This window comes from Micrasema longulum, unplaced genomic scaffold, assembly GCF_059751315.1.
Source record: "Micrasema longulum isolate JH-2025_06_02 unplaced genomic scaffold, ASM5975131v1 h1tg000604l, whole genome shotgun sequence".
In the NCBI taxonomy this organism is placed as follows: Eukaryota; Metazoa; Arthropoda; class Insecta; order Trichoptera; family Brachycentridae; genus Micrasema; species Micrasema longulum.
In genome coordinates this window covers 125527-147289 of record NW_028277800.1, presented here as the reverse complement: position 1 = coordinate 147289, position 21763 = coordinate 125527, and the positions used below count along the sequence as shown (strand labels likewise).

The following is a 21763-nucleotide window of genomic DNA, read 5'->3' as shown; positions in this document are numbered from 1 at the left end:
AACTCATTTTGGGATTATATTGTAGCTAAGTTTAAAGTCTAAAAATAACCTAAATATCAAATATGGTAAATAATATGTCTACATAAGTTACAGTTTCATCGCCAATAATAAAACGTGATTTACTCATTTTTTTTCATTTGAAATTTATTTACTTACCCTTACGGATTATTACATTCATTTTATAACAATTACAAATCTTTTTTCATACTCTGTTGTTGATAATAATATTTTTTACACCCTTTAAAAAGTTTATAAATAATATGTCATATTTCTTTGTTAATTTGCTACAAATTTCTTCTTTGTGACGCGAGTATGCTGACAGCATTCGGATTTACAGCAAAACGCACTGCACTTTGGCAGTAAACGTACAAATATTTTAATTGGCCATCTCTTCTCTATGGCCATCTTTCCTGGGCTGGTATTCTGAACGGAGTTACGCGGAAGAGATTGCTCTGTTAGATCGCACTTGCATCTAAATACGCGTTCGTACCCGCGATTTTTCGTTCAGAATACCACCCTTGAAATAACTCTATTAAAATAAATGTAGCTTGCATTTTATATATTTCACCAAAATTCATCCGTCTCAATTGACAAAATATTTGTGCACTGTTTAAATGTAGTTATAGAGTCGAGAACCCGTAATTTTTATTTTTCATGTTTAGAAATATAGTTTAGTGTAGAAAACGAACAGTCATTCTATTTGGACCCATAAAACTTTATAAACAAGTTTAACCAACATTGCCGACGTAAAGAGAATGTACGTCAAATCTAAATTTGTTTCTGCTTGTTGTGCGCTGCGCGCCGCGTATAGTGATTTGTTTTGCGCCGTGGAAAGGTCTGGTTAAAAGATTGATTTTTCTATCTAGGGCACTGCTAGGGTAGGTCTGGGGAAGACTCTCTCAAGAGTCGGGGGTTGACAGCGCTGAAGATGAGTGCTGTGGATGAGATACTGAATTTCCAAAAAAACCCGGACGAAGACTACTACGGGCTTCTTGGCTGCGATGAAAACTCCACTGTAAGTTATTAGATAAAAAATCCACCTTTTTGAATGAAGTAATATGTCTTTTTTTAAATATTTTTTTTTTACAGGTAGACCAAATTACAACGGAGTATAAATCTCTCGCGCTTCAGTGGCATCCCGATAAAAACGAAGGAGATAAGGATGCTGAAGAGAAGTTTCAAAAACTAAAGGCAAGTAAACAAATAAACAGCCTATATCAGGTTATTATACCAATATAACGATATTACAATTTACTTGTTGGATTCATAATGGAGTCTAGATCGTGTATGTTAATAATATTTTTGCGACCTTGACTTAAAAATAATTTAAATCAGAACTAGTTTGCAGTTTTTGTAATGTACATAATATTACCTTGATTTTACATATTACCTTGATCACATTGTACTGAAATATTGTTTTATTTTTATATTATATCTTTTTTAAAATTTGCTAAGTATCCATTTATAAAAAAAATTATAAACAAGTTTAAACAGCATAACTTTAATAATATCTTAATTTATTTGTTTATGAACCATATAATAAATTGAATAGGTTAAATTCTTTTTAGTTCATATATGGGATAAAAAGGTTGAGTTGTAAAAAGCTAGGAATGTAGTCAGACACAACAAGAATTTGGCGCGATGGAGGTAGTAGAATGTTTAGTCTACGTAATTCAATTTTATAGTAAGGAAGTGAGCAATTTTTTTGTATTTAGAATTACTTTTGTGCGAAAAATCTAAATAAAATGAAATATCTATATAAATATGTAACATATAGCTGACATGGAACATTTTCACTCGTTTTCTATCACTTCACATTACGTTATAAACAATTTGAACCATGGTTAAATAGATTTGAACATGCCTGTTTTATGTGTGCATATAATATGCTACTCTGTTTGCTATCATATTGATACATTGTACATTATATTATACAAACCATATTTTTTTCCATAAATGAGTCGTCTATTTACAAAACCCGCCATCTCCTTGCCGGATCAGTTTTGGGAAACACTTTCTTTCTGTATTACCATCCCCTTGTAAATGCCTGAAACGAGTGTTTTATGTCAACAATAGTTCCTATTGAGTAATCACAATCAATAATGCGCTAAATATTCTAGTTTTTAAACTAGTTTTAAAATAAAACAATTTAAAGATGGCAGACTTAGATTCTAACCTTTAGATATGGGGGCATTTGGAAGTCAGCAGAGTGGAGATGGCGGACTTGTTGGAAATATGTTTGATTTTTTCGTAATTTACTACAGGGTAGATAGGAGCAAAAAATTGTTTTTTATTTTTTATACAGAAAATTATTATTATGTATATTGATTGAATTACTGATGTTTAAATTATTGTTTCATATTTAATAGTTTTATATTTTATTTATTATATTTATATAACTGTGAACATAAAGATATGTTTATTATTAATTTATTTTATTTAAAGAAAAAACGGTAAAAATATTAAAAAAAAACAATACAAAACATACAAATATATTTTTTTTAAATTTCTGGTTCAAAGAACTATTTGGAAAATTATAATTACAGCAGTGAATAAATTGCAATACAAGATTAAATCCTATATATTAAATATAATGTAACAAAATGACAAAAAAGTCTGCAAAGTTGAAAGAACAACAAAAATATAGAATATCAGTAAAATGAGTAACAGAAAAAAAATCGAAGATTTAAAATTGAAATTATATAAAATAAAAAAAATAGCATAGCGCTGATAATGGTAGATAAAAATAATTTAAAAAATAACTTTTTTTTTTAAACTTCTGAACTTCTTCATTATAACTATAATACTTTATACAAAAAAAAAAACAATTACAGTGTAACCTCTATATTTGCCAACCCCCATATTCGAAATATTTGATAATCATCACAATGTAAATTTTTTTCTCATATTTTTGTTAGTATTTCCGTATTTGGTCTTATTTTTTTCAAAATACCTTGCATTTTTTCTATAATAAATAAATAAAAAGTATTTAATGAATATCCAGTTCATTAGTCAGACATCTCCATATTTTATGTTTTCATCAACATCACTATTTAATTCTGTGGAAGATTTTCAGAATTGTAATTATTTAGGTGGCATTTTGGTGGCAAATAGTAGTTAATCAAATGTATAAAACTAAATATCAGTTTTTCAAACTAGTTTGTCTAATAAATTGGACGATCGATATCTTAATTTTTAAATATTAAGATTTGTTAAAATTTATCTTTCTGCCTAAAAGGTAAATGTTCATGTTATATAAAGTGGTATAAAGTGATTATTAAAGCTGAATTTCCATATTCCCTTTTAAAGATAACTCATTTACAGGAGGCTAAAGAGACGCTCTGCGACCCGGAGAAGCGCTGCATGTACGACAAGTGGCGCTCCAGCGGCATATCCATCAGCTATAAGCAGTGGCTGGGCATGAAGGAGCACGTCCAGCAGTCCATGCACTGGGCCACGCCGCGCACCAAGGAGCGCATGCTCGGCCCCGCCTGCCCCGGGGGGCCGGGAGCTCGCCGAGCCTCGGAGGGCGGAGCCGCCCACTGGGCCGGCCGTTGGCCCGCGCAGCAGGGGGCTGAGCCCCCGCCGGAGGTCGTCTCCAAGTTCCGCAACTACGAAATATAATTTCCTCTCCAGTATTTCCTTTTATTAAAATTTAATAACAGCATTTTATCTATTTCATTCCATTTACCACTTATTTTTTTAAATATTTACTCGCATATTGTATAACAACAAATGCCAAAAATAATTATCTTATTGAGGTTTTGATGAATTTATTGGAGTTATATTAAGTAAACAAATTAATTCATTTACATTATTTATTAACCCTTCAATAATGAGGATTTTTATGAAAAAAAAATTACCAAAAATTCGCCATTAATTCTACACACCGTTTATTCCATTGTGGCACACCACATACTAAAGAATATATCTTTTGGGGCTAAAATATAGTAAACGCAACTATATTTACTTAAAAACAAAAGTGAAGATAGTGTTTTGCAACAGTGTCCACTGATACCGTATGGTCACGCTCGTACTTGAAGGGTTAAAGAAACTTATTTTTATGTAATGCGTACATATCTTTATATTATAAAATTGTTAAGTATTGAATTATTTAATTTTATTGTAAGAATAATGTTCCCTTAATTATAAGTTTGAAATATTTAATATTCTTTGAACAATAAGCCAAATGTGGCAAATGTGATTTAATTTTGTATACTCTATTTGAAAACTATTGAGACCAATTTTCTTGCCAAATTTTGTCCATTGGTTTGTATACCTACCCCAAGAAAATGTGATTATATTTGATATGTCTCGCTCCTTGTGGCGTCACAAAGGTGTTGTGCCTGCCTTTGTGTGCCCCACTATCCCACTCCCTCTATACCCCTTTCTCTCCCCACTTCCCTCGAGACACTAGAGTTGTGTTGTAATAGTTTGGCAGCGAGGTACGGCGTGCCAGTATTTGTGGCTCCTTTACAAGTCACTGGCCCTCTGTGACTCGCGCCAAATTACTATTATTTTATTTAGGCACAATATCCATCAAGTCAGCTTCACAAACTATAACCTTAATGTATGCAATGGATGTATTTTGATGTTCTTACCTGTTTAATGTTACTAAGTAGATAAATGTGAATTAAGAGTAAAGCTAAGATAATAAATGTCCCCGTAAGTACCTTTCCCACGGCTGATCGTAGGAGTGATATTTACATTATCGAGGCCATTTTACTTTGGTTAAATAACTCATCATTTACAAGATGGAACAATCACTATAATATTAAATCGCTCCATGACTTTTAACTTTAATAAAATATTCTTTAAGATGACTCGAACTGATTCTATTTTTGGATGTTCTTTCTACAAGAAATTATATATTATTATCTTCTAATGTTTATTTGGTATTTGACTCGACGTATTTATAATTCCCGAGGATCTGATAAAGTTGTGATAAAGTTTGTACCTTCGTCCTGAAACAGGGTAGCGCGCGTTTGGAAAGGTTTATACTGTCTTGTGGCATTCTCCTTGATCAGTCTCTAGGTGTTGTAGTACTCCCGGTTCCTGGCTCCTGGCAGAAACCATTCGGTGTTCCGTGTACCCTACTAGGTGTTCCCATCTTCCCTGTGTATCGGTGTATTGTAGAGGAACTAAATGTTATTTATTAATCTAATATGGCGACAATGCCAATTGATGGTTTCAAAGTATTTATGTATTAGATATTCTCATATAAGTCTATATTGTTATAATATTTGGTCAATAAATGTATATCGATGTTCATTCCACAATAATTTGTCCTTTTTCTTACCTAATAATTTCACATAATTCCTTTGTAATATTTAATAATCCTTATGGAAATGTGATGGACCGCTATGTTGGATTTGGAAAAAAAGTTGACTTATTAATTTACATTGCTTATGAATTTTTGACATTCTTCAAATTACAAGGTTGTACAAAAATTGAAGACCTTTATCCATTTCTGGTGACGCTGACATTGCTCAAAGGATGGCAGCACTAGTCTGAGCGCGGACTTCCCCCTCCAGAGGGAGTGGTGGGCCGGCTCTAAGGCTGCTTCAGTGACTTTGACATCCATTTGAGATAGTCATCGATCATTGTCTCATATCCATTTATGGTAATGTGATGACCACCGGAATCTCGGGAAGTGATGTGCTGAGTTTTCTGGAGGTAGAATGAGTGTTCATGATGAGGAGGGGAGAGAAAGGTGCTTAATTGATAACGCTTTGTTGAAGAAAATAGAAGATAATGTCGGTGGGGATTGCCGTCCGACAGTCCATGAACTCGCACTTTTGATCCCAGACTCCGGTAAGTCATCCATACAAACGATTTTGATAAAAAATTCGGGTATGCAAATGTGTGCTCATTGGGTGCCCAAAATGCTAACGGAAGCTTAAACAAAATCGTGTGAAAAGCATTACTAAGTTTTCAAACTCATGGCATATCCTCCGTCATCCTGTTCAAATCCCCGACCTGGCCCTGAGTGATTTCCATTTTTTTTTTAACCTGAAGCAACATTTGGCCGGAAAACGCTTCTAGACCGACGAGGATGTGGAGGAAGAAGTGGGAACATTTTTGAGGACGGTGGTGCTGGACGAAAAGGGAATTTAAGATCTAGTGGTACTGCTCACCAAATCTATCCATCGTAACGGGAACTACATTGAAAAATATTGAAGATATTTTTCCTTATTACCTACATGTCAGAAGAAAATTTTTTCAGTAATAAAAAACAAATTACAACAGGGATGAAAAATACCTTAAATAAGGTAATATGGAAGTCTAGGCATTTACAGGGCTTATGATCTGTCATTTGCTGGTTAAAGTGGCAACTTTACACACTAACATTCACCATTTTGCCTATGTTTGAACATCCATATTTTTTCAATTCTTCCATTTGTTGATTTTAGTGAAGTTAAAGTAATAAAAAAGCTAAGTTTTTAGTTTTCTTGGACAACACTCGTAGTACAAAAGGTCATTGCTATACAGTTAGCGGAACCCAGTTCTCAGTATAGCAATTGGAGGTAGAGACTTTCACATTATTTAAATGAACTAATTGTCATATTCAGTCTGAGTCTCAATTATTAAATATTCTGCCAAAAATAAGATTTTAAATGATTATGTTGCTGTAGAAATTATATATTATAGCCAGTTTTCATGAACAAATATTACCTTTTAGGAAATACCGTATGCACAATTCTAAAAAGTACTAACCTAACAAAGGAAACACAAAAAATAGTAAATAGTTAATGGCTTGATAAAACTGTCACGACTTTTTAAGGACTGTATTTTAAGCAGTTAAATTGATAACTTGATAATTTTTTCATGCTATTAAAAGGTACTTTTCATGTTGCTTCGTTTTATATGATCTTTTTTACCAAATGTGCATTAAACTTAGTTAGCGGGTATGTGAAGTAAGAGTTGTTTATGGATTACTAAATAAATAGGGTGCATTAATTTGTGTTTATTTGGGTCAGAAAAAATGTGAATGGACAAAAAAAATAATTTACAAGACGTTCTCAAGAGATTCAAATTTTTTAAAGTACATTTTTTGTGAAACAAGGTAAAACTAATGCAGATATTTTTGCTTTCACTATGATTGATGTAGAAAATTCTGAAAATCGCCTTAGATATAACATGTATAATATATAGCCTTGAATTGAACTCTTGAATACATCATCATTAAAAATACACTATCTTATCCGTCTTGAAAATTTACAATGATTACATAAGAATATTAGTTGTAAGAGACCAGAATTACGAGCCAATCTTGGTATTTGCATCATGACAATCCTCATTTTACTGCTTAATTGTTCATTTATGGGCAAAAACATGACCACAGTACTGCATATTCACACTCTCTTTCAATACTTTTGAAAATACTTTTTAAGACCACAGAGGAGATGGGTTCGTGAGATGTTTTGAATAATGAAAAAATTGGTGGCTTTAAACGAAACCAAAATTAATAAGCAAAATCTGTCATTTATTTTTTATATTTTTTTTTATTAAAAATTTTATATAAGGACATAAGTGTGTATTTTCTATAAAACCAAATATAAATATAAAACCATATGGTAATTTTTTTTATAGAAATATGAACTAGAATTTCAAATGAGTGTTTGTTACAGGTCGAAGACAAATTGAAGGACAATGCGGCTACTAAATATAATAACCTTAGTTTTAATGTGGTTTGAAGTAAAAGGGGACGTGTTTTCTGCTCTGGCTGGAATGGAATCACTTCTTAAAACTGAAGCTGCACTCGTGAACATGCTAGAATCTTATATAACCTTTCAAGAAAAACGTCTTCACTATCTGAAGAAGTAATAAATGTTTTATTTATTAAACTTTTTGTACATAACGTAAATTGTACATTGCCAATTGCCAAATGGCAATTTTTTCCAACCAATGTTTCCCTTATTATTTATTAATGCATTTAATTTAATTCCTGTACTCATTATACTATCTATTATTTTTTATTACAATTATGTGAATTGCAAAATCAAACTAATACAATAATAATAATAATAATAATATTATATCCGCATACAAAAGTGTAAAACAAAGATGAAAATAATTTTGTGTTTCAGAAAATTAAATAATTATAAAACGGAATATAAGACAGCAACTAAAGATGAATCTAGCTATTTATCGAACCCCATTAACGCCTTTAAAATAATAAAGCGCATAAGAATAGACTGGAATCAAACTAAAAACATTATAGAAAATCATTTACCCAGTGGTAAGAACTACAACTAAATAATAATAATAAAAATATTTAAAAAAACAATAAACATACCTATTCAATAAATAAAATATATCTATTTATATCTTTGAGTTTTGACTTTTTTGCAGGTTATAACAAAAATATGACAAATTTGAAAGAAACTCTAGTATTTCCTGATGCTGAAGATTTAACAGGCGCTGCAGAAGCTATAATAAGGTTACAAGATCTTTACAATCTAAAGACATGCGAAGTTTCTGAGGGCTTGCTAAATGGGAAAAAATATAGGTATAAAAGTACCTATGATATTATATCATAACACCTATAATTATATCATTTTAAATATTTATATGCAATAGTAAAAAACCCATACAGATATTAAAAAAATAGATACATAAAGCCAATATGCTTCTACTTTCCATTATGTTGGATCCCAACTCAACACAGGGCTCTTGACCTCATAGAGTTAGGGATACGTTATTATTTTTTTGTAATATATATATATATGTATTTGTAAGAATAAATAAATAAATATTCTAACAGTCTTATTTGTTCTCAACAGTTCTCCAATGTCAGTAACAGATTGTTTCGAGCTGGCTCGTCAAGTTTACACTCTGCAACTTTACAGTAACTCATCCGATTGGTTTAGAGTGGCATTAACTAAATATGAAGCGGACGAATTTAATGAAAATCTGAAAACTGATATTTTGGAGTTTCTATCATATACCTCTTTTATGAAAGGTAAATTTTCATCATATTTATAGGGCATTATGGCAAAAGTTAGAACGTAAATATGTTATCGTGTGAACAAGCTATGTAAGTAGGAATTTATAAACAATGAACTGTGTATATATATATCAATATCATTATTAAGGGATGGTGAATATTTTTTTCATGGATAAGTACATGGTTAAGCCAACCGTGTCGCCTTCGCTTGATGGCAGTTGTCACCGGAGTTTGTTCTGTCTGTTCCCTTATTACTTAATTCCTCAACTATAACAAAGTCAAACCACCGCACACCCAAGATTCTTCTGAGACATCTATTCTCGAAACTCAGAATTTTGCTGTTTTAGGCCCTCTGTAAAAATCACTCTGACTATTTCTTTTTGCTTATCTAAGCTTAAATATTACCATTGGCGGGAAACCTCAAGTCGTCCAATTATTGCCCAAAATCAGATTTGACCAGACTTATATGATATTGGGTAAATAAAAATGCACAGTTAAAGTAATATTTTTAAAACATGGGCAAGATATGGTTATTTGGGAGTAAAACATAATATTTTTAAAAACACAAAGGGCGACAGACAAATTCTGATGGCATATTTGGATTCAGCAGGAAAAATTACATAAGAATCAGCGATAATAGTTCATGTTCAATCTCGTCTACAAAAACGTAGAAATAACATTGACTCCATATTTATGTTTAATTTACAAAATGGCTTAATTGATGTACCATTGTTACTGGAACAAGTGGCATTCAATGTTCCGATCCACCGGTAGCGAAATAATAACGTACTGTTCCTTGATCAGCACATCACAAACTATGGCTGGCATGCACCAGAGTCCTGATTGTATTGCATTGCAAACTCCAGACAAGACCTGGACTTTTTTGGTGTTAGTCTTTATAGATTTAAACAATCACTAAGATAGACCAGATCTTGTCTAGTAATTATTATTTAATTTTTATCCTAGCTTTAATTTTCTTTAGTTGTATTTTATTTCAATTGTACCTGTATATATTATAAAGAAATGTATTGTTTACCATTGTTAAATGGACGGAATAAGTCCGTAAATAAATAAATAATGTTAAAAAATCGTGGTCGATTAGTGTAATCTGAAATAATAGAAGTAATGTTTTTTTTTGTGTTCATAGGTGATATTGATTCTGCTCTCAACGCAACTCAAGAACTTCTTCAAATAAACCCTGATCACAAAAGAGCCGCAGAAAATTTACCCAGATTAAAAAATCAGAAACAAAGAAAAGATTCCGGAGAAGTAAGTAATGAATACTGAAAAAACAACTTGACCATAAATTGTAGTCGGAATAATATCCAACATTTAATGTAAATATATTTTTGAAAGTTCCTACTTACCCACGTAATGTATTGAACTTGGTATCTTAATAAACATTTTGCCTTTTGTCTTACTGTAAGCTGAAAATCTGTTTACTTTTTTCTTTCTTCAGGAATTCCCATGCCAAGATAAGCTTAGGCAAGCATTTTATTTTGAAAACTATCCAGAATTGTGTCGAAATGAATTAGACCTTCCAGCTAATGTAAAAAAAGAGTAATTATATTGTTTTATTTTTATTTTATTTTATATAGATTAAGATGCACATTTATGTAATCTCACTATAAAACTAATGTATCACAATGATGGAATATTAAAATAAGTGAATTGGGACGCCACTATTTTAAAATGCAATATTTCAAATTATAACTCAACTAATAATTTTTATTTTTTAGTCTCAAGTGTTATTACCTAACAAAGAATCACCCTTTTCTTAAATTGGCTCCAATCAAATTAGAGGAGTATTATTTAGAACCTTATGTTGCTGTTTTTCATGATGTTATTTATGAAAAAGAAATTGCATATATTAAAGAAACTGCCAGACCGAGGGTAAGTAATGAATATCACACAGAGAACATTACAGTTTAAATTTAAATATAGTAAATGCTGTTATTACATCAAATACTTTCTATAAAGCTGAATGTGAGTGTTAAACCAATGTTTTATTTTTAGTTGAAACGCTCATTTGTTACGGATTTCAATAGCAACTATCAGTTCCTGGCTCGATATAGAGTCAGTAAAACATGTTGGATAGGTAATTATGAAGATAAAATTATGCACACTCTCAATAAAAGGGCATTTGATTTGACTCGACTAACTATGACATCGGCAGAAGATCTTCAGATAGCCAACTATGGCGTTGGTGGTCATTACGAACCTCACATGGATTTTGCTAAGGTAGGTAGTGAACTTGTTTAAAAATATACTCTACATTTTTTACATAATTAATACAGTACTTTTTGGTTAAATTATCTCTCTGTTTGTTATTTTAATTTAAGGTTAAACTTAAAACACAGTCTAAAAAAATGGAAATGTTCAGTATTCTATGTAAAGCCATCAAATTAAAAAATATATTTTGCCCAACAAATCAATAGGAAAAAAAAATTATAACTACCACTATATGGAGCTCGCTATGTAAAATAATTATTATTTGAGGATATATTAAATAGCAGAAAACATAGTGGGAAACATGGTGATTAAATTAAATTTAAATATCAATTTATTTCAAAATTTGTTGCAACAGAGAGGGAAAACATTTTTGAGAAGGAATATAGAAGTCTAGGCATTTACAGAGCTTATGAACTGTCATTGGCTGGTTCAAGTGGCCACTTTATACACTGTGTAACATTCACCATTCTGCCCATGTTAAAACATCCATATTTCCTCAACTCTTCCATCTGTTGACTTTTGTCAAGTAAATGAGCTGAAACCTTTATCATGTGGGTGAGATTCATCCGGCTGAACCTTCAATTAATTTATTTATAATTTGATATGTACATTACAAAATATATATTTCAAGATAAACCAGCAAAATTAACAAAGGAATTGTAATGTAAAAAATGCTAAAAAATAAGTGGTTACATAAATGTATAAAAGTGAATGGTTTTAAGAAAGTATACTTTATATAATTATTTTAGAAAACAGAAGAGCAAGGAATCCATTTACAAAATGATCCGAGAGGAAACAGAATTGCTACTCTCATATTTTATGTGAGTAATCAAACAAGTTAATTTCATCATTCCTTTTCCCCACTGGATTGGTAAACCAACCACAGAGTATATTGATCATTTTTGTTACATGAAGGTAAGATGATCAGACTTACGCTTCAGGTGCCAGTCTAAGGATTATGCAATATTCTAGTGTAAAAACACCTTTTTAAATGAATATTTCAAGTCAACCATGCCGGGAATCGAACTCGAGACCCCTCGCATGGTAGGCAAATGCCCTGATCATTTGACCATGAGGCGGACGCAGCACATATATTTCAATAAAAGGTAAAAAATATACATCCCACTCCGGGAATAATAGTGACATTAGAATATATCCGTAGCATGTGATATCAAAATAAATTGTTTTAATTGAATTACAAATTTAAAAGCTGCAATTGAATTTATTTATCTATAGAATCACTATGTAAAGCGCCCTTCAGGTATTTTAGGTATATTACGAAAATGGCGCTATATAAGTTATCAATAATGACATAACTAAAAAAAAAAAAAAATTTGCAGGGGAGCAGTTTTAACCACACTCGTGTTATAAATTAATTTGCAAAAACAAAGGCAAGACTTGAAGTTTACTCATTTGTGACATCTAGTTTTAAAAGTTTACAGAAATAACAATGATCTGATGATCATTGTGTCATTATTATTTGTTGAATTAAAAAAAAAAAACAGTATAGCATTGTCATTGACCAAAATATTTTAAAGTATTTATGCCGTTAATTATTGTGCAGATAGGAAAGATATTCAGAAACATTTCTCCCTACTTTACTCAATAACTACAATTTTGGACATGTGCCATTATTATCACTCGGGCGCAACACATTGTACACATTAATACAAGTTAAATATGAATTGTTTTTAGTTTATGCCCTATAGTAATAAAGAAGAGCATTAAATGATAATTACAAATGTAAAATGGGTAACCATTAACCTATTTTCGCATTTTATGTATGTAGATAAAAATAATTGCTGTAAGAAGCACGCTGGATTTCATCGAGGAGGGAATATGAAGCTAGCTTAGAGGACTTATGAGCTGACATTGGCTGGTCACTTTACACACTGCGTAACATTTGCCATTCTTCTTGTATTTGAACGTTAAACAATTGAAAAATTATAATTTTTTTAAGATAGCTATCCTGTAAATGCCTAGACTTCCATATTCCATTCTTAGAGAAGTTATCTATCTATTTTGTCTCTTTATTAGTTATCAGACGTGGAACAAGGTGGTAGAACTGTATTCCCAGAACTGGGAGTGGGGGTGTCTCCCAAGAAAGGAGCGGCTCTCTTCTGGTTGAACCTTCATCCTTCCGGAGAGGGGAATTTTGCCGCTCTTCACGGGGCTTGTCCAGTCCTTAAAGGGACTAAATGGAGTACGTCATAAATTTTTTCATCATCCATTCATGAACACAAATAAATCCTAACAGACAAATTACCTCAAATAAATATACACTGAATTGGAGTAACTTGAGACTTCTTAATACAGATTTATTTTAAGAAATTTAATTATTAAATAATAAAAATAAATGTATCATCAGCTATTTAAAAGACTGAATTTTTACTTCTTCAAGTTGTTAGTTTAAAAAAACCGAAAACAACTAACCACTTGTGTCAAATTTTATATTCACATATAGTTTGATTTTTGTAAGCTAACACATTTTTTTATAATCTGCATACACATTTTATAAAAAGTTACATAAATAAGCTTGATTATGCCTAGGCATAATCAAGCTAATTCATGCTATAGAGCAATGTTTCTACTTTTCCTTATTTAAATAACATGCCCACACACACCTTTTTACATTGTACTCTTCATACGTATGCTCTACTTTTAATGTTTCATTTTTGTTCTGTTGTATTGCAGTAGCTAATAAGTGGATTCGGCAGCAAGGACAAGAGCTCTTGTGGCCATGTGACTTGAAGTTTCAAGAAGAAGGATTGATAAAACGATATCCTAAGCCAATATTTGTCGGAAACCCGTCTCATAAAACATAATTATAATGCAGCAGAATACATTATCGCTATTTTGTGTCATTATTGTCACAATATTTTAATAAGTATAAAACTTTTCATATTTAAACCCCTTATTTATTGTTAATTTGCTGCATACCAATGCCATAATTTCTTGTTTAATTTTCCTTTGTTATTTATTTATTTTCTGCTGATTTTATGTATCTATAGTTCCTTCACTTGTGTACAGGTGTTTTGTATTTTGTTTCATTACAGATAATTGTTTTTTATTGTTATTTTATACTTTGTTAAAGGCGTAGGCTGTCGAATAAATAAATATATATTATAAACTACATATTCCACTGTCTTCTTATTTGATTTTTATTTTAAAAGTTAGGTATTCCTTTAAAGTTATGTATATTTTTATACTTAATAATAATTATATTAATACGAAATGTAGTCCTAATTTCACATAATTGATAAACAAAAGAAAATAATACATAAATATAGTGCTTTAAAGAAAAAAATATTACATTTTCTTAAGGGTTTTGTAATAATTACTTACCCCGATAGGTAAACCTTTATCGAGTTGTGAAAGTTTTAGCAAAACATTTTACAGTGAAAAATATGCAAACGCTCATACATTATAAACAATATCCACAGTAATTAATATAGACCCAATCTAATGAATTTATTTTTAAATAATATCTTAAATACTTTCCATAAAGAATTTAAAGTTCTCATTTTTAAGAATAGTGTGTTCAAATGTTTAATCGCCTATATTAATGTGTTAGTGCCTGTCGGTGAACCAAGCAAACACACAACTTTTGTTTGTGTAAGTACACACACAATAATATTTTATATAAAACCTTCTGTCATGCACACATACACAAAGCCCATTAAAGATTTTAATGCTCGGTACTGATTAATATTTTTTTAACATTTCATTGAACAATTTACTTCGCAGATCATACATTTAAAAATGATTTAGCTAAGAAATTTGACATTACGAGGATGAGAAATATTAGCTATTCAACTGTGAAGAAAAACATAATTGTTTCGATAGATTGAAAGTTTCGAATTGACATTCATCGGTGTAAGAATTTTTTCATTAAAATAAATAAAATATTTGTTTTAGTCAAAGAAACCTCCTGAATTCCCTTGCAATTATGTATTTCATTTTTTTCCTTTGAGTGAAAACGTAAAGAATTCAAGATGAAAACAACATATAGAGATCAATAAAAAACATTAGCATTTTAGAGATTGTATATTTAAAAACATAAAATACAATGTCATGTCATCATTTTAATATAAAAAATATAATCATAAGTAGTCCTCGTGTAGTGTCTTAAACATAAAATTAATCTTAAGGAACAATTTGGTACAGAGCCACCTCACATTGGTAATATTAACTATAAAATATGGCCACAATTAAATGCAATACAACACGCAGCACTGAATCAATCCAATTACTCTGAGAGCATTACGTTGTACTTGAACAGAATTAAATATTTGTATTATATTTACCAATTCAAGTACAAGGCTGGGATTCATTTACACTTTGTGAAAAAACTAAATATATAAAATTAAAATAAAACACCTCATTTTTCACCAGTTCTGTATTTTACAACCGACGAAAATCCGAAATCTTAAAAAATGAGATATAACTTAAAACATATTCAGAATACAATTATTTACAATAATTATAACGTTGTCAGTTCTAAATACAGTTTTATTTGTGAGAATCTGACTTTCAAATTATTGGGTTTGTTGCAAACATCAACCTCTACTCGAGTATTGCAAAGTTGGCAATCTCCAAAATTAAATTTATTATTTCATTCTTGTTTTTTTAACATAATCATCATTATATTAAAAGGGTTATAGTAAAAATTTTAAATATAAAAAAAAGTTGGAGCTATAATTGTACAAGTTTTCAAAAAAGATGGATTTTGCCAGGTTTGCAAACACATAGTACCCTCAATTGAGAATTTTATGCTATCGTATTTAATAATTTTAACACTGTCTACTAAATACTAAATTTAATACATATGTCAAGTAGTAGTTTGTGTAGTAGGTATGGAGTAAGGGGTGGAGGGTTTGAAATTTGATCATTTGTTTTAAAATTAGACAGAAATGTGACTATAAGATATATTTTTGTTTGATTATTTTATCGAAAACGGTCGGTAATTAAATGAAAAACGAGTGAAAACAAAGTGTATTTATTTTAATTTTGATTATATAATGAATAACCACGAACTTAGGGTTTTAAATATAAGTTTTATAAATAAATACATATTATATAGGTATATTATTGATCATTTTTGGTGTGGAATTCCCCACTGACCTTAAATTTATAGCTAATGAGTATTCTTATGTCAAACTGAATTAAAATACAAAACGCAGTATATACATATATGATTTCATCCATTATTTGAGAAGTATTGCAATACTTATCAGTTCTGTAAAACGTTTCTTTTTTAACATTTGCATTGAATTAAAGCAATTCATAATTGCATGATAAATACATAATTTTTTTATAGCAACTTGTTTTCGGAACAAAGTCAATTTGTTCATTATAAAAGTAGGCCAATAGCCCAAATGACTAGCAGTACACGGTGGTTTGTGTACTTAATACCCAAAGTTATAATTGTAAATCTTATACATTTTGTAATGAGTTATCAGTAGAAAATATTTGACGTACATAATGGTACATAAATGACATAATAATGTCATTGTATAATATATTATGTAAATCGAGGTGTCAGATATTTGAATATGTATACTGCCGTCATACAGGGAAAGGCCATTACTACTATTTTTATCAAAAGAGTTAAGTATAGATCTGGAATCAGCAAGAAAAGATGAACAATTGCATATACTATTATGTAATAAAAGTCCAAATTGTCTTTTTAAATAAAAATACCTTTAGATAAAAAGGCGCGGTTTCACTGAATGTATTCTGCAATTAAAAATATTCCATATGATTTTTTTTACAAAAATGAAAGGGGAAACCTGCAATAAAAAATATCGGAATATTTCCCAAAAATATTACAAAATGTTACAAAATACATATATACGTCTATAAAGCTACAAGTTCAAATCTTCACTTTCGACAAAACATTAATTTCCCCAGAATTTGCTTCGATCTAGTTATGGTCTTTCTTCATATGACGGCAGGCAGGGTACCATACACAGTCAACAATGGTGATAAATATTATACATACATGTTATTTGTCGGGATTTTTTTACCTAATATCAAAATATGTGTATGTAGATATAGAGAATAATGTACTATTGTTATTCGCAACAATAATAATGAAATGACTAAAAATATAATCAGTATATTGAGAATCAAATCATTACATCTGGCACCTCTTAGTATTTTAAAAAATATAATATAAAAAATAAACTGATTCGTATTGTGATTATGCAATTGATTCATTTCTATATATTTCTATTAATTTGTGAAATTCACATCACTTTTGAATTCAGCTTATATCAACATGCTTCTTAATAGGCTTTTCAAATTCAGAGTTTATTCCTTCAGGTTGGTAATCTAAGGTGCACGGTTTTATTAATTCTTGTCCGTATTGGTGGATCCACTTGTTAGAAACTGAAAATGAATCACGCAATCAATTACATTGGAATATTTAGAAATAAGGTATTCGAAACCTAACTAAAACAAACAAACATTCCTCGTATTAAAGATTTGGTAATTTGATCATTATTATGGACACGTTCGCAGTTATGCCTGCTATGACCGTCAGTCCAAAAGACATTGGTAGCGAAAAGTTGCCTATGTGAAATTGATTAATTATAGGAGATATTGTGTCCCCATAAAAAAACAGTCTGTAAAAAAAATGTCGCATTATATCAAAGAAAATTTACATCGAAGCATCGACGTTCCAATCGGAAGTGAAATATATTTTTTTAAAATAAGAAATTTATGATATGTGTCCATATGAGTGGATCCTGTGAGAAAAAAGTGTCTGCGAATGTGTTGAGCGTCAGATCAATCTCTCGAAAATCAAGTTAACATGACAGTAAATAATAATTGACCTTACCCCACTTGGAGCCCTGCAACACGGGACATGCAGCATGTCGGGTAGCGAAATTTCCTTCCCCCGAAGGGAAGAGGTTCATCCAGAATACTGCCATTCCTTTCTCCGGCTTCAGACTGAGGCCAAGTTCTGGGAATACCGTATTCCCACCTTGTGCCACGTCTGTCATCTGTTACGGTTATTCAGAAACATAATGGTAAATGAAGATATAATATACTCCTCTATTTAACGTAAAATTTTATCAAGAAATCACACATTATTTTATTTTTTTTTAAAGTTTAAATACGACAGTTTAATATGAAGGGTTAGCTTAGTTAGAATGTAATTTTAAGTGCAGAGTTGTTTAGCGCCCTGGAGGTAATTTTTCACAAAAATAGCCAAATACTATCAATTTCAATTACACGTTGGAATTTTCTTAGTATTTTATAAAATCCTATCGATTTCAGCAATTTCATTTTATACTTACATGTACGTACAAAACGTAACAAAACATGTACGTACTTAAAAAACACCTAAATAAAACAGTTCTTACAGCCCGTGTGACGAGTGATATGTGATGTTATTTTATTGATTTTTTATTTAAACTGTTGTGTTATTATATATATAATATCCCCTCATACCAGCACGTTTGCTGATTGGGAATATTTCGTACTAATAAAATATGTGATAAAATGTAATATGTAAAGTTTAAAAACCTTGTATTTTGTCATAAATAAACAAATAAATAAAATAAATACTTACATAAAACAAGACTGTGGCTATTCTGTTTCCAACTCCGTTTTCTCCACCAAAAGCATTCTTTTCTTCTCTCTAAAAACATAAAATTAACTTTTATTTTTTTTATTATTGGCAATTCATCCTATGAAGGATGATTTCTGCCATCCAAGTAACGATTTTATGTAGATTGGGATTTTTAATGTACGATTAACATTATGTACAAAATAGATAAACAAATATGCTATTTAGCAGCCTCCTAAAAGTTCACACCACTCTCACTCATAAATCGTCCTATGTGATGAATCACTTCGAGGGTAAGTGAGGACAGGAGAGAAGCGACATTTATGGGAAAATTTATGTTTATAAATTAAAAATAATTCTTGCATCCTTCAGTTATTGGGCAACCAAAAATTATGTGGTCAGGCGTTTCCATGTCTTGGCCACACTCGCACTCTGGACTCTGAGCTACTTTAATTTAAATAAGTGACTGTTAGTGCAGCAGTGTCCAATTCTTAATCTACAAACGTTAGATACCAATCTTTTAGATCATTTTGCAGACTTAAACCAGGGTTGAGAAGGGATATGACTTTGCAAGCCATATAAGTAACTTATGGTATAATGTAAAATAATCTGGAAAAGGCTTTGAGAAATATTGTTAAATTACCAGATTTTAAGACTGTTTTTTGTTTTTTTACATTTTACAAGAATTTTATTTATTAAGCAAAACATTTGCACTTAAGAGTATGGGAAACCACAAAAAGCTTAATTTATTAAAGGTACTCAAAACAGATGAAAAAACAGTTGATGCCAATTTCTTGGTATTAAACGTGTATGGTTATTTACATTTAGGCTTGTGAATTAAACAGTGTTGTTTAATAATAAAAAAAAATATATTAACACCTTCAATATGTATTGCCTCTTTTTGGGTGATCCCGTGAAGGTTAGATTTGTTCCGATGTTTCAACTACCATTACAAGAGCCATCTTCAGGGTAAATTGTGTGTTGTATAGAAAAAATTAAATGAAAAAATTAACTACTAGTACATAAACACATTTTTTTCTACACAACACATAGTTTGCACTAAAGATGGCTCGTGCGACGGTACCCGAAACATATATATTTTATATAGGAAGTGATATAAGTTTACCGTAAGACAAGTTAGGGACATATCAGCTGTTAGCTGCCTACACTTAGTTAAATAATAATATTGATAACAGTGACTGAAAATCTACGCACCTATTTACTAATAGCTTAGCCAAAATTAGACAGACTTTTGACAAAAGTTTCAATCTCTGTCAGTTGTTTTACATACCCTGGCAAAGTCAAAGTGTGGTTCGTAGTGTCCCCCGATGCCGTAGTTAGCCACTTGCAGCTCCTCAGCTGTCCCCATGGACAGTCCCGTGAGGTCAGCTACGCGCTGCGTGATGGTAGCCACTACTCGGTGCTCGTGATCCTTCAGCCAGGCGGACTTACTGATGCGGTACTTGGCGTGTACGAGCTCTCCAGTCTCCGAATCTTGCACGGTTGCACGCTTGAACTAAAGTAATAACTTATGTGTTAATATAGTGATATATAAAATATTACTGCTCTTTAATATTGCTATTAGAGAAGTGTGCAAGAGAATCTGGAATCAAAACAAATGAGACAATGTTCTATAAATCAAACAAAATATAAGGTTACGCAGATGACATTGACATAATTGGTAGATCCCAGCATGCGATGGCGGAGACATTTGTTGAACTGGAGAGAGCTACAAATGGAATAAGACTTTGCATGGACTTTGATAAGACTAGAAGATAAGAAATATATGTTAGCTACTAAAACCATTACTAATAACCAGACCGCAACTGCATATCGACAATTTTTCAAATCAAAACGTCCAGTTATTAAGATCTTATCTCATTAAAAATATATGGAATTCAAGAATGTTTAGAATAAAGTAAGTGAATGATGTATTACAATGTTTTGAGTTTGTCTGAATGTTTGTAGACAAAATACTGGATTTCACCCCCTAGAATGTTACACAGTGTGTAAAGTGGCTACTTAAACCAGCCAATGACAGGTCATAAGCCCTGTAAATGCCTAGACTTCCATATTCCCTTCTCTAAAATGTTCTCCATCCCTGTTTTAATTTGAGAATAATGTATATTTTTAAAATGACATTTGTCCCGGCGATGGAGCTTACATCACTCATAAACATTGGCAAAAAGTGCTAGTAACAGAATGTGGATTCCGCACATAGGATTCTATGAGAATAAATATATATATATTTTTTTTTCTTACCCTTGGCTTAGCGAATTCTTTAATGAAGTTCATCTCATTCTCAAAGAGCACATCATGAAACACAACAATATATGGATCTAGATACTGCTCTTCTAGCTTGAAGGGCGCCAACCGGAGGAATGGATGATTCTCGGAGAAATAACGACATTTTAAACTAAAACAAAAATTGATCCATTTTACTATAAATATAGAGGGGTCTTAAAACACAAAAAATTCAAAATTTGAATTAATAAAAGATAAAACAATGAATACAAGCATGTTCACTAACTTTTTCTTAATATTTTCTGGTAACTCCAATTCTTCTCTACACAGTTCTTCATATACACTTCTTTCTACTTCTCTTTTTGATGGTGTTGGTAAAACAGTTCCAATATCCTAAAAAGAATACCCTTTTAAAAATAAGTACATTTAACTAAATTTAATAAGTTTCCAATTCAAAATCAGTAAAAAAAATAAAAAAATGAACATTATTATTGCATACTTTTTGATTTTCCAATTTGTATTTAAAAATAAATATGGTGTAGTATTTGACAGTGACAATAGTGACAGGTACGTACGTATACTATCGAATCTGCATTTTGCGAGGTGAGCAAAAACAAAGCTTAACATTTTTTTAAGAAGCTATCAGATTCAGTAGAAATGCCAAACAAGTATAATCTATCGTATTTAACCTTTTCCTCACTAAGCATTCAAAAATTACACATGATCCGAACTGGGGGATCAAACGACCCCAGCGCCTA

At 30.9% G+C, this 21763-nt stretch overlaps 3 protein-coding genes across 4 annotated transcripts in view; 2 read left to right on the top strand and 1 right to left on the bottom strand.

Moving 5' to 3' along the window:
• The first annotated feature begins 757 nt into the window (after positions 1-757).
• On the top strand, positions 758-5279 carry jdp (DnaJ domain-containing protein). The gene is made up of 3 exons (XM_088228692.1): positions 758-1015; positions 1090-1191; positions 3325-5279. Exons 1-3 carry the CDS (start codon positions 929-931, stop codon positions 3622-3624), a joined length of 489 nt encoding a protein of 162 aa, XP_088084818.1. The 5' UTR covers positions 758-928; the 3' UTR covers positions 3625-5279.
• A 1452-nt stretch (positions 5280-6731) lies between these two features.
• Positions 6732-14317, top strand: LOC148280231 (prolyl 4-hydroxylase subunit alpha-1-like). Its single transcript, XM_088228693.1, has 12 exons — positions 6732-7066; positions 7632-7823; positions 8091-8242; positions 8356-8512; positions 8787-8965; positions 10098-10219; positions 10410-10510; positions 10690-10843; positions 10967-11191; positions 11932-12003; positions 13220-13385; positions 13877-14317. The coding sequence occupies exons 2-12, from the start codon at positions 7654-7656 to the stop codon at positions 14005-14007; spliced, it is 1629 nt and encodes a 542-aa protein (XP_088084819.1). The 5' UTR covers positions 6732-7066; positions 7632-7653; the 3' UTR covers positions 14008-14317.
• An 897-nt stretch (positions 14318-15214) lies between these two features.
• PH4alphaEFB (prolyl 4-hydroxylase subunit alpha-1) overlaps positions 15215-21763 on the bottom strand; it is a 53389-nt gene continuing 46840 nt past the window's right edge. Inside the window, exons 7-12 of one of the 2 annotated variants that reach the window (XM_088228700.1) lie at positions 21292-21398; positions 21024-21177; positions 20053-20277; positions 18765-18833; positions 18027-18192; positions 15215-17575 (exon numbers count right to left, since the gene is read on the bottom strand). In XM_088228700.1, coding sequence (XP_088084826.1) covers positions 17451-17575; positions 18027-18192; positions 18765-18833; positions 20053-20277; positions 21024-21177; positions 21292-21398 — 846 coding nt within the window. In that variant the 3' untranslated portion in view covers positions 15215-17450. The remainder of the gene's footprint in view (positions 17576-18026; positions 18193-18764; positions 18834-20052; positions 20278-21023; positions 21178-21291; positions 21399-21763) is intronic. The other variant, XM_088228701.1, reaches the window with a different exon arrangement.